We start from the raw sequence: 13,864 nt of genomic DNA on the forward strand, positions 1-13,864 counted from the left end.
CCAGCACTGTTTAACAACTTCATCGGTGACATGGGCAGTGGGATTGAGCCCAAGTCTGCTGATGGTACCAAGCTGTGTGGTGTGGTCAACATTCTGGAGGGAGGGAATGCCATCCAGAGGGACCTGGACAGGCTTGAAAAGTGTACCTGTGTGAACCTCATGAGGTTCAGCAAGGTCAAGTGCAAGGTCCTGCATCTGAGTTGGTGCAATCTCAAGCACAAATACAGGCTGGGCAGAGGATAGACTGGGAGCAGCCCTGAGGAGATGGACCTGGGGGTGTTGGTTGACAAGAATCATAGAATCATAGAATCATAGAATATCCTGAGTTGGAAGGGACCCTTAAGGATCATCAAGTCCAACTCTTGACACCGCACAGGTCTACCCAAAAGTTCAGACCATGTGCCTAAGTTCACAGTCCAATCTCTTCTTAAATTCAGACAGGCTCGGTGCAGTGACCACTTCCCTGGGGAGCCTGTTCCAGTGTGCAACCACCCTCTCTGTGAAGAACCCCCTCCTGACGTCCAGCCTAAATTTCCCCTGCCTCAGCTTAACCCCGTTCCCGCGGGTCCTGTCACTAGTGTTAATGGAGAAAAGGTCTCCTGCCTCTTGACAACCCCTTATGAGGAAGTTGTAGACTGCGATGAGGTCTCCCCTCAGCCTCCTCTTCTCCAGGCTGAACAGGCCCAGTGACCTCAGCCGTTCCTCGTACGTCTTCCCCTCCAGGCCTTTCACCATCTTCGTAGCCCTCCTCTGGACACTTTCCAACAGTTTCATGTCCTTTTTATACTGTGGTGCCCAGAACTGCCCACAGTACTCGAGGTGAGGCCGCACCAGCGCAGAGTAGAGCGGGACAATCACCTCCCTTGACCTACTAGCGATGCCGTTCTTGATGCACCCCAGGATACGATTGGCCCTCCTGGCTGCCAGGGCACACTGCTGGCTCATATTCAACTTGCTGTCTACCACGACCCCCAGATCCCTCTCTTCTAGGCTGCTCTCCAGCGTCTCATCGCCCAGTCTGTACATGCAGCCAGGGTTTCCCCGTCCCAGGTGCAGGACCCGGCACTTGCTCTTATTGAACTTCATGCGGTTGGTGATCGCCCAGCTCTCCAACCTGTCCAGATCCCTCTGCAAGGCCTTTACGCCCTCATTTGAGTCCACAACTCCTCCAAGTTTGGTGTCATCAGCAAACTTGCTCAAAATACCCTCTATTCCTACATCCAGATCATTTATAAAAATATTGAAAAGTACCGGCCCTAAAATGGAGCCTTGAGGGACCTCACTGGTGACCGCCCGCCAGCCTGACGCAGCTCCATTTACCATAACCCTTTGGGCCCTGCCCGTTAGCCAATTGCTCACCCAAGAAGCTCAACATGAGCTAGCAATGTGTGCTTGCTGCCCAGAAAGTCAGACATCCTGGGCTGCATCAGAAGAAGCATGGCCAGCAGGGCAAGGGACATGATTCTCCCCCTCTATTCTGCTCTTGAAACCCCACCTGGAGTGCTGTGTTCAGGTCTTGGGCCATGAACACAAGAAGGATGTGGATCTATTAGAATGAGTCCAGAGGAGAGCCACGAGGGTGATCGGAGGGCTGGAGCACCTGCCTTATAAAGACAGGCTGAGAGAGTTGGAGTTGTTGAGTCTTGCAAAGAGAAGGCTCTGGGAAGGCCTCATAGCATCCTTCCAGTACCTAAAGGGGGACTACAAGAACAATGGAGAAGGACTTTTTTACAAGAGCATATAGTGACAGGACAAGGAGTAATGGCCTTAAAGTGAGAGAGGGTAAATTTCAAGTAGATATAAAGAACAAATTCTTCCCTGTGACGGTAGTGAAGCAGTGGAGATCTCAGGTTGCCCAGAGAACCTGCGGCTGCCCCATGCGTGGAAGTGTTCCAAGGCCAGGTTGGACAGGGCTTTGAGCAACCTGGTCTGGTGGGAAGTGTCCTTGCCCATGGCAATAGGGTTGGAACTAGATGATCTTTAAGATCTCTTCCAACCCAAAACATTCTATTATTCTATGGTCTGTATTGGGACACAGTTCTAAAATCAGTACATCTCAACTCCCAAGTTGTTTCAATGAAACGAAGCAATTATAAATTCAGAGTAACCACAAGTAATTTCAGGTTTCCACTTGCCTAGAGGCTTCTTGATACTTGCCATTTCAGAGACAGAAGGGATCACAGTATCATAGAAACAGAGAAAGAAAAGCAAATGTTGATAAAATAGCCAGAAATGTCAAGGAAAAAATAAATAAATAAAAAAGACGTGTGTAGTCATTCCAAAGCTTTGCACAATTTTTCATGTCTTTCTCAACTGTACAAGACAAAGCAAGAGATCTGGGTTTAACAACTTTTTTTTCCTTAAACAGAATTAGTGCTTATAAACAGCCATGTTTTCATGTTTCTCTGCGTACTGCTTTTTACTTTGTCTTTTTTTTTTTCCCCACAATGAAAATTACTTTAAATGTTTTGTCTTGAGCATTGTCTTTCATTAACACACACATTAAGGTACAAAAGATATCACACTACACATCACAGTAGACCTTTCCTAAAAGTTGATAGTTAAGTTTCTTTCTGCACAAAAATATGGGTAAAAAAAAGAAAAAAGGAATATGTAAAAAGGCTGCTGAGAGAATCTAGATGAGAATTTTAGAATGAATAAATATTAGATCAGACAACAGTGCATATCCATCTCCAAAGTGTGGACGTATCAGTGTTTGTATGTATATCAACATTAAATATGGACAATATGGAAGACAATGACTTTAAAGGAACAAATCAAAAATAATTGAAAATAATTGGATAAGCTGAGGAATATCCTTGAATGATGAGTGTAAATAAATTGTTTGCATATCTGGTGAAACAAATACTAACATGCTGCAACCTTTTAAAGGCTACTGAAATGTGAAGAAAATTAAATCAACACCACCCACACTTTTTTGTCCAACTAAATCATACATACAAATTCATAAAGCTCAGCACTTTCATAAGACTTGAAATCTTTAAAGTGCAAAGCACACATTGACTAATCAATGAAATCTGCCATCTTGAACCCAAAGTGCATTTTGGAAATGGAGGCCAAATCACGAAGTCCAGGCACGCTGGTCCTTAAACATCTCACCAGCTTACTGCCATGGGGGCCAGTAGAGGTCTGGCACTCCTCTATTTTAGGGTGCACGACCCCTCCATAACTGACATCAGGCAGTTGCCACTTCCCAAATGAGTCTTAATTCACTACAGGGTATCCAAAGTAACTGGCAACACCCTGTGCTTGAACAGCATGTACCTTGAAGCTTGAAGGACTTGCTTTCTAGAGGCCCTTTTTACACTCAACCAGAGCCCACTGAGGGCTCCTCAGGAAGGCGAGCGTTCAGCCACTTCTACGTTGAGGGGCAAAAAGCAGGCAAGGGCGAGTTGAGGGGGTCTGGCAGGACTTGCTGCCTGCCTAGTGGCCATTTTCGAGCGGCTGGCAGCCACTGCTGGCGCTGCCACCCTTACTGTGGCAGCCGTAATGGCTGGGTCCCCACAGGTGAGGCGGGTGGGATAGCAGCCGCCATTTTGCCTCCCCTGGCGACCCCGCGCTGCTGCTGCTCCTGTTCGCGGTTCCCCACCGGGCACCCCAACAAGAGTGCAAATGCTTTAATGCCTCCCCTTCCCTGAGGCCTCACAGCTTTGGCCACTGAAGCACAACATGTAGGCGAGGGGGCATCGCCACGCGGGAGGGCGCAGCCCGAAGGCTGCGATATGGGGGGAGGTGGGGGGCAGGGGACGTGATAAAGGGGCCAGTTTGGAAGACCCCAGGCTCATCCCCACCACCAAGCGAGGGAAAGGAGGGAAGGAGGCGGCGCAGCCCCCTCCGCACACAAAGCGGCCGCCCGCCGGCAGCCATCCTGCGAGCAACGCCCCGCAGTCCCCGCCTCAACCTGCAGCCTATGAGCGAGGAGGCGCCACCCCGCAGCGGCCACCGGATCGCGATCGCTCGCCACCGGGCTCGCCCCCCTCCGCCAAGCTCCGCCGACGAGACAGCGCCGCGCTCCCGGCCCCGCCGCCCTCCCGGCCCCGCCGCGCCCGCGGGGAAGGAGCCGAGAGAGCGGTGGGTGCCCGGCGGCCGGGGGGGGGAAGATGAGGTGGGAGCCGTGCCGAGCTCCGCCGGCCCTCCGCAAGGTGTCGCCGTCCGCAGCGGAAAGCCGGGGCCCGCGGCGGCTCCGCCGAGTGTTCACGTCCCGGGCGGCGGGGAGGGAGAGAGGGGGGCGCGGGGCGGGGGGTGTGCGTTGGGGGGGGATGCGGGCAAACCCCGCTCGTCTGAGGGAGGTGCTCGTTCCGGCAGGATGGTTATTAACGATTTGCAAAGCCCCCAGTCGGGAGCCACTCCGTCTTCCAGCCACTTCTTTATTCCTCTTTTTTTTTATTATCATTATTTTTTTTCATTTTTTTTTTTCTCGCCCTGGGTGTCGCCGCGGCTTGGGGGATGCCGCTCCTCCCGTGAGCGCCCCCCCCTTGCTGCGGGGACGAGGGGAGGGGGCGACCCGAAGGGGACGGAGCTGGGGCACGGCTCGGCTCGGCTCGGCTCGGGGCAGCCGGGCCCCCCCTCGCGTGCAGCGGGACCGGGCCCTCGCCCTGCCCCGCATAAAGAGCAAATGGGGCTTTTGGCGCCAAACGCCAGGCGCCTCCCTGCCTTATGGAAATCAGGAGGTGGGGTTTTGCTGCTCTCGCTTCACCCCCCGTCTTAATTTTTTATTTTTTTTTTTTTAATGCCTCCCCGGGTGTGTCAGCTTTTGCTGTCCTTTTTTTTTTTTTTTTTTTTTTTTTTGGTGTGTGGGGGAAATAATAGCTAGGAGCTTCAAAGCCTGCCAGTGACAGTCATCTGTCTGCAAGCAAAGGGTGGTTGTGGAGGCTTGGGTTAGCCTCGGGGGCTGCGCGGGCTCAGTAAAGTGCAACATACAAGATCATCTGCTTTTTTTTTTTCCTTTTTCTTTTTTTTTTTTTTTTTTTCCCCCTTTTTTCCCCCTCCCCCCAGCCCCCCGCCACTCCTCCCCCTTGCAACACCCACCACCATCACCAAGGAGGTAAGAAGAGGAAGCTGCAGGGTCTGGGCTGTAATAAGCAGGAGGACAAAAACCCAATGAAATAAATACAATTCCCCATCGCGTTCGAGTCGCGAAATCAGGGAGGATGGGAATGGAGAGGAAGTGCAGGGGCATTGCAGTGCGTGAATGGGTTTTTCATTGAGCAGAAGAAAATCCCGGCGGATATTTTGGTTTTGTTTTGGAGCTGTCGCGCTGAGCTCGCCTGGGTTTTGTAGGTGCCTCTTTACTGCTTTGCATTTTTTTTAACGGTTTAATATATTTCAGGAGCAGAAAAATGTACAATACTGGAAGTGATCAGGGGGCGGGGCAGGGGGAGAGCAGCTGAGCCAGGCTCGTTTCTTTGCATTTCATCATAAGGCTTTTAATGGATTTTTTTTTTCCCCCCTTTTGGTCGCCGTTTAAGCGTCAGCTGTTCTCAACCCAGCCAAACGCTTTCCCTTCGCGGCACGTTAACCGAGGCGAAGGGAGAGACGCTGAGCGGCTCCTTGGGACTTAAAAAGTCATCTTTTATTTTTATTTTTTTTTTGTTAAATGTCTGATGCAACCCAGCTCTTGGAAGAGGAATGGGGTGCGGGTGACTGGTCGTGGCTAGCGAGTGGGGGGTCCGGCCGAGGTAAGGGGGCGCGCATTTTCCGCGGGGGAGATGGGGAAAAGTGCTGCTTGCAGGAGGCTTTTAGTGCACCAAGGGGCAAAATCTGCCAAGTTGTCGCCCTCGCAGCCTCTCCATTTGCTCTCGTCTTGAGCTGGAAGAAAGGGGGGACAGAAACTTCTGTACCTTGTTGGCAAATCACAAGGCTTTGTTGGTGGCGCCGGGGTGATTTTAGTGCCTTTTTTTTTTTTTTTTCTTTTTTTTTGTAACGTGTGTATGTGAGATTATTACATAAGGTCGATAATTTCTCTTGCTGCTGAATTTCTCCTCCTCCTCCCCCCGTGTGTTTTGTGTGGATTTTTCTCTGGCTCGCTTTGAGTGAATGAACTGGCGATTTGCAAAGTTGCGAAGAGCCCCCTCCGCCCCCTTTTTTGCATCCCCCTCTCTCTTTGCGCTGCTCTGCAGATGACAAAAGGAGTAAACTTCCTCTACTTTTGCTGGCATATTAAGAGGGCTTTCTGGGGAGATTACGGTATCAAAGCCTTGCATCTGTCTACAGTTACTCTGCTGCTTTGAGCATTTGAAGGAGTCCGGGGAGTGCTCTGTGCAGGAGCGCAGAGGTGCTTTGCATCCCTGCCGTACCTTGCTGGGTGTCCTCCCGGAGAGAGCCCTGCACGTCGGAGCTCTACCTGGCCCTTTTCGTTTAATGCCCGAGTCGGGAGGAAAGGTGTGCGATGCATTTTTGCTCGACTTGCAAAAGGCTCCCGGCTTCTTGCTGTTGATGATGGAATTACCGTGTTTTGGTTTTGTTCTGTTTCATGGCTTTTTCACTTAAGAGTAAGGGAGTTACAGTCGCGTCTGTGTGTTTCTTCGTGTTGTAATTATTATTATTTTTTTTTACCATCATTTTTTATTTTTGGTTTAGTTTCAGGTCTTGGGAGGACCTCTCTTTCCCCTTGGTGGAAATACCATAAAACCTGCCTCTAAAACAATTGCCCGACCCGGGAACCCGCAAGAAGACCCCCGTAATGCCAGGAATGGTCAGCAAAAACCCCGACCTCGAGTTTGACTCTTTGCAGCCCTGTTTCTACCCGGACGAAGATGACTTTTATTTGTGCGGCCCGGACTCTGCCCCCCCTGGGGAGGACATCTGGAAAAAGTTTGAGCTGCTGCCCACCCCTCCCCTGTCTCCCAGCCGGGCAGGTCTCCAGGAGCACCCCCCGGGAGGGGGCCCGGTGCCTTGGGGAGGGGCAGCACTGGGGGGCTGCCGCCCCACCGACCACCTGGACTGGGCGTCCGAGCTTCTCCTGCTGCCCCCGGAGGCCGACCTGTGGGGCGGCACGGACGGGGGGGACTTGTTCGAGTCGGGGCTTGGCGTGACCAACAACCTCAACTCCATCATCATCCAGGACTGCATGTGGAGCGGCTTCTCTGCCCGCGAGAAGCTGGAGCGGGCGGTCAGCGAGAAGCTCCAAGGCAAGCCTCCCGCCACCACCACCACTGCCGCCCCGCCACCACCCCCCCCGGCTGCTGCCACCACTGCCCTTGTCACCACCGCCGCCGTCCCTGCCGTGGCAACGGCTGAGTGTGTGGACCCAGCCGTTGTCTTCCCCTTTCCTGTCACCAAAAGGGAGGCAACGGTGACGGGGACGAGCCGAGGGGTGGCGGGCGGCGGGGGGGCGCCACGGGGCTCTCGGTCGCCACGTCCAGCTGGGGACAGCCGGGCCAGCAGCAGCAGCTCTGGAGACGACACCCTTAGTGACTCGGGTGAGTGCATGGGAGGGTGGTGGTGGCCTCGAAAGAGAGGAAGGGGCTGGGCGGGGGGTGTGTGGGGTGTGTGGGGTGCGGGTTGGCCAGCAGGCGGCAGCAGGCACGGCAGGGATGGGGATAGCGGCCCCATGGGGAAGGCATGGGCAGGGGTCCGGGGCTGGTGGCCCAGCAGGAGATGGCCCTGAGGGGCAGCAGGACCCTGCTGTGGTGCTGTGAAGCTTCCGTAACTCCTTCTGTCCCCTTATCCTGTGTCCACCATCCCCAGGGGTGTTTTGGGGGTGAGGAGGGTGGTAGTTTCATGATGAACACACGTTTCGTGGAGGGTGGTGAATATATCCATAAGTGTCACATTGGGAGGCTGTAGCAGGCTAAGTAGCCTCGCAGAGGATTCCTTGTTTTTGCATGGACAGAACCTAAAATGCCCACAGACATCTCCTGTCTGTGCCTGCACAGAAGTCCAGTTCTGTTGAAAAGTGGTTCCGCCTGTGCCCATAAGCCAATCCATGTGACCATCAGCATAAACTTGGTGATCCATCCCGGGCTGCAGAGCCTGCTGTCCCTTTAATGTCTGGTTTGACAGCTTTGGGTGAGGAAGCACTTCCAACAGCTGTCTTCTTGGCAGAGCACCAAACGCCGGCTTAAAGGGTCCCCGGCGGGAGCAGCTTCACCTTCTGCATTAGAACAAACCCAGCAATTGTTTAGTTTTCCGGCTGCTTTTCCACCAAGCAAGGGCTGTGTTGTGAGTCTGTGCATGCATTTTGCACCCCAGCTCCACAGCTGTATTAAAAATTCATACATTCTGTATGAAAACTCTTTCTGCCACTGAGATCAGTTGGGTGGGAGCCCCACTTTTCTTGAAAAGTAGAGGCAGTTAAAAAAAAAACAAACAAAAAGTTGTTAAACTTTCAGAAATCACTTTTCTTTAGTTATTTTGTACATATTTTGTACTTTTCTAGAGCCATAGCTGATTTTAGCTGGTGGGCACACCCTATTTTTACAAATACCAGTTATTTCATTACTGCTTTTAATGTACATGTTTTGTCAGTAAATACATCTGGTTTAATACTTGTTCAGAGTAGTTTCTGAAGGAATAACATCTTTCTTTTTTTTACTTTTTGTCACCAAAAGATGATGAAGACGAGGAGGAAGAGGATGAAGAAGAAGAAATAGATGTTGTGACAGTGGAGAAAAGACGCTCCTCCTCCAACAAGGCTGTTACGACTCTTACTATCACAGTGCGTCCTAAAAATACCACTTTTCCATCAGTCAGGACACAGCAGAATGAACTGATCTTAAAGCGTTGCGCACCAATTCACCAGCAGCATAATTATGCCGCTCCTTCTCCATACATGGAGAGTGAAGATGCTCCACCACAGAAAAAGTTAAAAACTGAGGTGCCCCGTCCAGTAAAACCCATGATCCAACCAAAGTCTAAGAGTTCAAGTCCTCGAAACTCGGATTCAGAGGATAGTGAACGTCGACGTAACCACAATATCCTGGAGCGTCAAAGGCGTAATGATCTACGGTCAAGTTTCCTCACATTAAGGGACCATGTTCCAGAATTGGTTAAAAATGAGAAAGCTGCAAAAGTTGTGATCTTGAAAAAAGCCACTGAATATGTCCATTCTCTTCAGGCAGAGGAGCAGAAGTTATTGCTAGAAAAGGAGAAATTGCAAGCCAGACAACAACAGCTGGTAAAGAAAATAGAGTTCAAGCGGACTTGCTAAGCTTTTTTTTTTTAAAAAATTTTTTTTTTTTTTGGCTGACCAGGACAGTCATTGCCACTTTGCACATTTTTGATTCTTTAAAAAAATTGTGTTTTTTGACGTTAAGAATGTTGGTTTTACTTTCAATCCAGTCCCTGAAGTAATTGACAAACTATATTATCCGGGTACGGAGCAAATGGATGTTCTTGCAAGGAGCTTATTGCAAGACTACCAAACAACAATGGACTGCCTTTGTTTTTTTTGTTTTTTTTTTGTTTTTTTTTTGTTTTTTTTTTTTGTTAAGAACTGTAGATGGTGGGGATTTTTTTTTTTTATTGTTGTGAGCATTTGGAGCTGCTGATGACATATAGTTGAGTTTAAAACATTCACTCCTAATTTTTATGGTGCTTATGTTCTAACAGATGTTACTTTAGGGGTTAGCATTTGTACCCCTGTGGGAATTTTCTGTAAATACCATCTACACACTTGCCTTTTGTACATGTCTTGGGTTATGAGAGGTGGCTTTTGCTACCAGTATTAGACTGGAAGTTCATACCTAAGTACTGTAATACCTCAATGTTTGAGGAGCATGTTTTTGTATACAAATATATTGTTAATCTCTGTTATGTACTGTACTAATTCTTACATTGCCTGTATACTTTAGTATGATGCTGATACATAACTAAATTTGATACTTATATTTTCGTATGAAAATGAGTTGTGAAAGTTTTGAGTAGATATTACTTTATCACTTTTTTGAACTAAGAAACTTTTGTAAAGAAATTTACTATATATGCCTTTTCCTAGCCTGTTTCTTCCAGTTAATGTATTTGTTAATGTTTGGTGCATAGAACTGGGTAACTGCAAAGTTCTGTGTTTAATTTCTTCCGATGTACATTTAGTGCTGCGTCTTATAGCACTTTGAAATACCTCATGTTTATGAAAATAAATAGCAATTACATGATATGCTATGTACTATTTTTCTTTTAAATTAAGTTCTTTAAAATAAAATCTTTATCTTTGCAATGTTCATGCAATACAAAAACATGGTCCCATATCATGGGCGAGTAAGCTTTCAAACTTGATGCTCTATGAAAAGTCAGCTAGCTAGGACATTTGCATATCTAAGAACTGTAAGAACAGTTTTTCAATTCTTTCACACTTCAGATATCTCTTGTGGTGTCAGGATCATTGCAGGGGACTGGACATACCACAGTTAACAGAAAGACTCCAGTGTCATAAGGACTTCTGGAATATGGACCTGTATGCGGAGAATTGTAAAGGGAGCTGCTGAGGGATTGGCCACATGGAGCAGACAGGTGAAAAGTAAATGGTGAAGGTAGACTTTACTACAGAAAATGAAATATTTGTAGTAAACCAAGATCTTATTGGGCAGTTCTTATTTGCATTACAAAAGGCGTATCCCTAAAGCTGTCCATCATTGCACAGAAGGATTGATGTTCTTTCTTGTCTAGCCAAAGATCCTGCTTGTTACCACTGTGCTAAGTTACTGAAGAATAAAAATCACAGGGAAGTTACAGTTCTGAGGTACAGAGAGCTGCAAGGCATGCGTCAAGTGGTATGTACGTAGTCCGAACAAAATTCGGCAGGTTGCTTTCTGAAGTGGTGTGATGGCATTTTGTGTGACAGGAGCAAGACTTGCAAATTGTGAAATATATTTGGTTGTATTTTCGTTGGCTTCTTAAGATGAAGGAGCTATTTTATTTTCTGGACTGCACAGGTATTTGTGATGCTGTCTTTTCCCTGCACTGAACCTGAAAAATAAGGTGTGGATCACTGAACAGTGACCAGTAAATGTTATAAGGATGAACTTGCAAGGAGCTAATCTGGGACATCCTACCCTTCAGTTATGATACAGGGGATGTAGATTGCTTGGTGTATGGAGCATCTCCTTTGCCATGAGATAACAGAGTAAGACCAGTATGGGAACAAAATCACAGTAGCATATGTGCCATATATCCATGCCCTACAGTAGCTTGTTTGTGTACCCACAGCCTGTGCATTCTTGGGCCCCAGCCAACTTCTGTACCAAGAACATTTGGAATTGAACTTCTGTTCCAGTGCAGCAAACCCAGATCCTCAACTGGCACAAATTTCTACAATGCTTTTTGAATTCAGTTTTGCCATTGGAAGATTTGGTCTGAATATGTAGACTTAATATATCAAAGCAATATATTCTCAAATATTCTCAAAGGAGACTTGAGAACCGCAATTGTTCCATAAATAGAATGTTTATTCTATTCTGCCCTTCCCTGCTCTTCCCTGCCCTTCCCGGAGGACAACTGATCCAAATCCTCCACTCAAATAAAGGGCAAATTCTATGTGAGATCGGGGTGCTCAGAGTCATATGCGGCCAAATTTTGAATGTCCTCAAGGATCGAGATTCGATAGCTAGACAACACATTTCAATTTTTGACTGCTATGAACATTTTTCTAATATTTCTTTGGAATGTTTCTTGTTGCTGTTTCAGTCCATTGCCTCCCATCTTTCTTGTGTTTAACCTCGAAGAAGCGTCTGGCTCCACCTTTTCTGTAACCTCCCATTATGTAGTTGAAGACAGCAATTACTTCTCCTTTCTTGAGACTGAAAACAGTCCTGTCCTGTATTGTTGTGTTATCCAAGCATTTAGAGTATAATAAAGGTGTCAAATACTCAAGTCTGTTTGGAAATTGAGCACAAAATCCCATTCTGAAAGCCTCTTTTTTTTTTTTTCGTTTTTTTTTCTTTTTTTTTTTTCTTTTTTTTTTTCTTTTTTTCTTTTTTTCTTTTTTTCTTTTTTTCTTTTTCAGTGGGTGATCCTTTTGAATTCGGTGATAAACGTCTGATTAATGTCAATGGAGATAGGATCTGGCCCCATACATTTCAGAAATGCTTCCATATGCTGTAGTGTTTGCTGTGGGTGGGTTTATCTTTCTCTCTCTCTCTTTTTTTTTTTTTTTTTTTCCCTTTCTCTTTGTAAGTTTCAGGGGTTAATAGGTTTGTTTTCACATTGTTGATGTAGGGAGCAAGTTGTCAAGGGCAAACGTTTCTGTAAATAAAAATCTCGGATGTAGGATGTTATTAAATTGCAATTGTTAAATAGGAGTTTCAGATTCTTTTATATTTACAAGAAATGAAAAGGAGAGGTGTCATAAGACAGCTTTTGAAAAGAAGAGATAAACAATGCATTTGATAATATTTTCAGAAAAATCATTACCTACAAGGGTACATAGAGAAGTACACAGAGACATGGTAACAACAGGAACAAAAGATCCTGCTTCATGCATATCTAGAGTGGAGAGTCCATAAGGACTGTCAAGTATCGAATGGAGAAACTATTCCATTTGGAGTGTTTTTTGTTGGTTTGGTTTCTGTTTTTCATAGACATACCTAGCTTGCATAAAAATGCATACATATCTGGAGAAGCTGTTAGAAGATTTGGCAAGTGCCTAATAACTGCTTATTAAAAGAGGGTATTGCCTATTCCTGAAGGGAAAACCGAATTAGATTAATCACAATCTTATCTGATCACTATAAAAACTCCCAAGTTCTTTTTCACACAAGACAGAATCTGCTGATAGAATCAAATGGTTTTGTCCCAAATCACATTCCTGAGGACAATCTCTTTCCATTTTTTTTTTTTTTTTCCCCAAAAAATACCACTAAGAACACAAGGGACTTCAAACACCAAAATTAAATGATTCCCCCATAAACCAGTATAAGTAAAACACCAGCGGGAGAGCTTAAAAAGGTGAAATGTGTTAATGATGTCATTACCACCAGGTCACCTGTTACCATGAGTGCAAAGGAAAGTGCATTTCTCAACCCCCAAGCTGCTGTTATAGCAACTTATCACCAGCTCTTGGCAGAACTTCTTGGGTTTTCATGATGTGTATAATTTGCAGAGGTCACATTTGCTCCTGGTAAATATGCTGATAAACCAAGCTAGAAAAAAAAATGACTTTAAAAGGATCCCATTCTGAGTTTCCTGACTGGTAGCTACTTTAAATCAAAAGATTAATTTTATTTAAAGCTTTAAGGTTGGGATCATGAATTTAACTACTTTTTAATGTAGCATATTGTTTATCACACTCTTGGCGATTGCTTCATGATTTATACCTGGCTTCCTTCCTCTTCCTTGACTCCTTTTCTCCTTTCCTTTTCCCCTTTCTCCTTTATGCTAGAAATGGGGGTTTTCTCTCAGGAACCCAAGGCTATCAAAAGGGCGTCACATCACCCCTGTAAAGTACGCAGAGAATTCGGTAGAAGCATGAGATGTGCAACGCTTCCAGAAGGCTCACAGAAAAATATTGGCCAGGCTGACTGTAGGGCCAGCACAGTGGGCTTTGCCATAGCCCTTCTGGCTAGTGCTGTAGCACCAATACACAGGGTGGCAGCTTGCCCCAGCAGCCTGCCTGAATCCTGAGCCCTCATCTGTGCCCAGACAAGCTTGCTCTTCTTCTGGGCTACCTAAACACAGGCTAGTTTTTGCTTTCTGCTTGTACTGACCCTGCAAGGAGGCTTGGCCCCAGGGAAATGGGCATTTTGGGGTTAGGTTGTGTGTGCAGCTTTGTGCTTCTGCTGGCCAGATCCTTCCTTCAATTAAATTAGGTATATGTGAATTAGGAACAAAGAAGATAAAATGAATTCTCGATCTGTGAGCTAGGAAAAGCCCTTGTATATGTGCTCTATGTATACATTAAAATGTATGC

General features: G+C 46.8%; 1 protein-coding gene across 5 annotated transcripts; it reads left to right on the plus strand.

Moving 5' to 3' along the window:
• The first annotated feature begins 3,956 nt into the window (after positions 1-3,956).
• Positions 3,957-10,115, plus strand: MYCN (MYCN proto-oncogene, bHLH transcription factor). Of its 5 annotated transcripts, none has more exons than XM_084512888.1 (3): positions 3,957-4,092; positions 6,601-7,442; positions 8,574-10,115. In XM_084512888.1, exons 2-3 carry the CDS (start codon positions 6,704-6,706, stop codon positions 9,170-9,172), a joined length of 1,338 nt encoding a protein of 445 aa, XP_084369014.1. In that variant the 5' UTR covers positions 3,957-4,092; positions 6,601-6,703; the 3' UTR covers positions 9,173-10,115. The 5 variants fall into 5 exon arrangements, with proteins under 5 accessions (XP_084369014.1, XP_084369017.1, XP_084369016.1 ...); XM_084512891.1 differs by having other exon boundaries at positions 4,056-4,126; XM_084512890.1 differs by lacking the exon at positions 3,957-4,092 and adding an exon at positions 4,966-5,065.
• Positions 10,116-13,864: the final 3,749 nt, after the last annotated feature.

Source organism: Aythya ferina (assembly GCF_964211825.1).
Source record: "Aythya ferina genome assembly, chromosome: 3".
Lineage (NCBI taxonomy): Eukaryota > Metazoa > Chordata > Aves > Anseriformes > Anatidae > Aythya > Aythya ferina.

Bases quoted from the DNA above. Each gene is read 5' to 3' on its own strand.
- MYCN (XM_084512888.1), top strand. From the start codon at position 6,704: ATGCCAGGAATGGTCAGCAAAAACCCCGACCTCGAGTTTGACTCTTTG. The intron at 7,443-8,573 runs GTGAGTGCATGG...TGTCACCAAAAG, and splicing joins CGACACCCTTAGTGACTCGG to ATGATGAAGACGAGGAGGAA.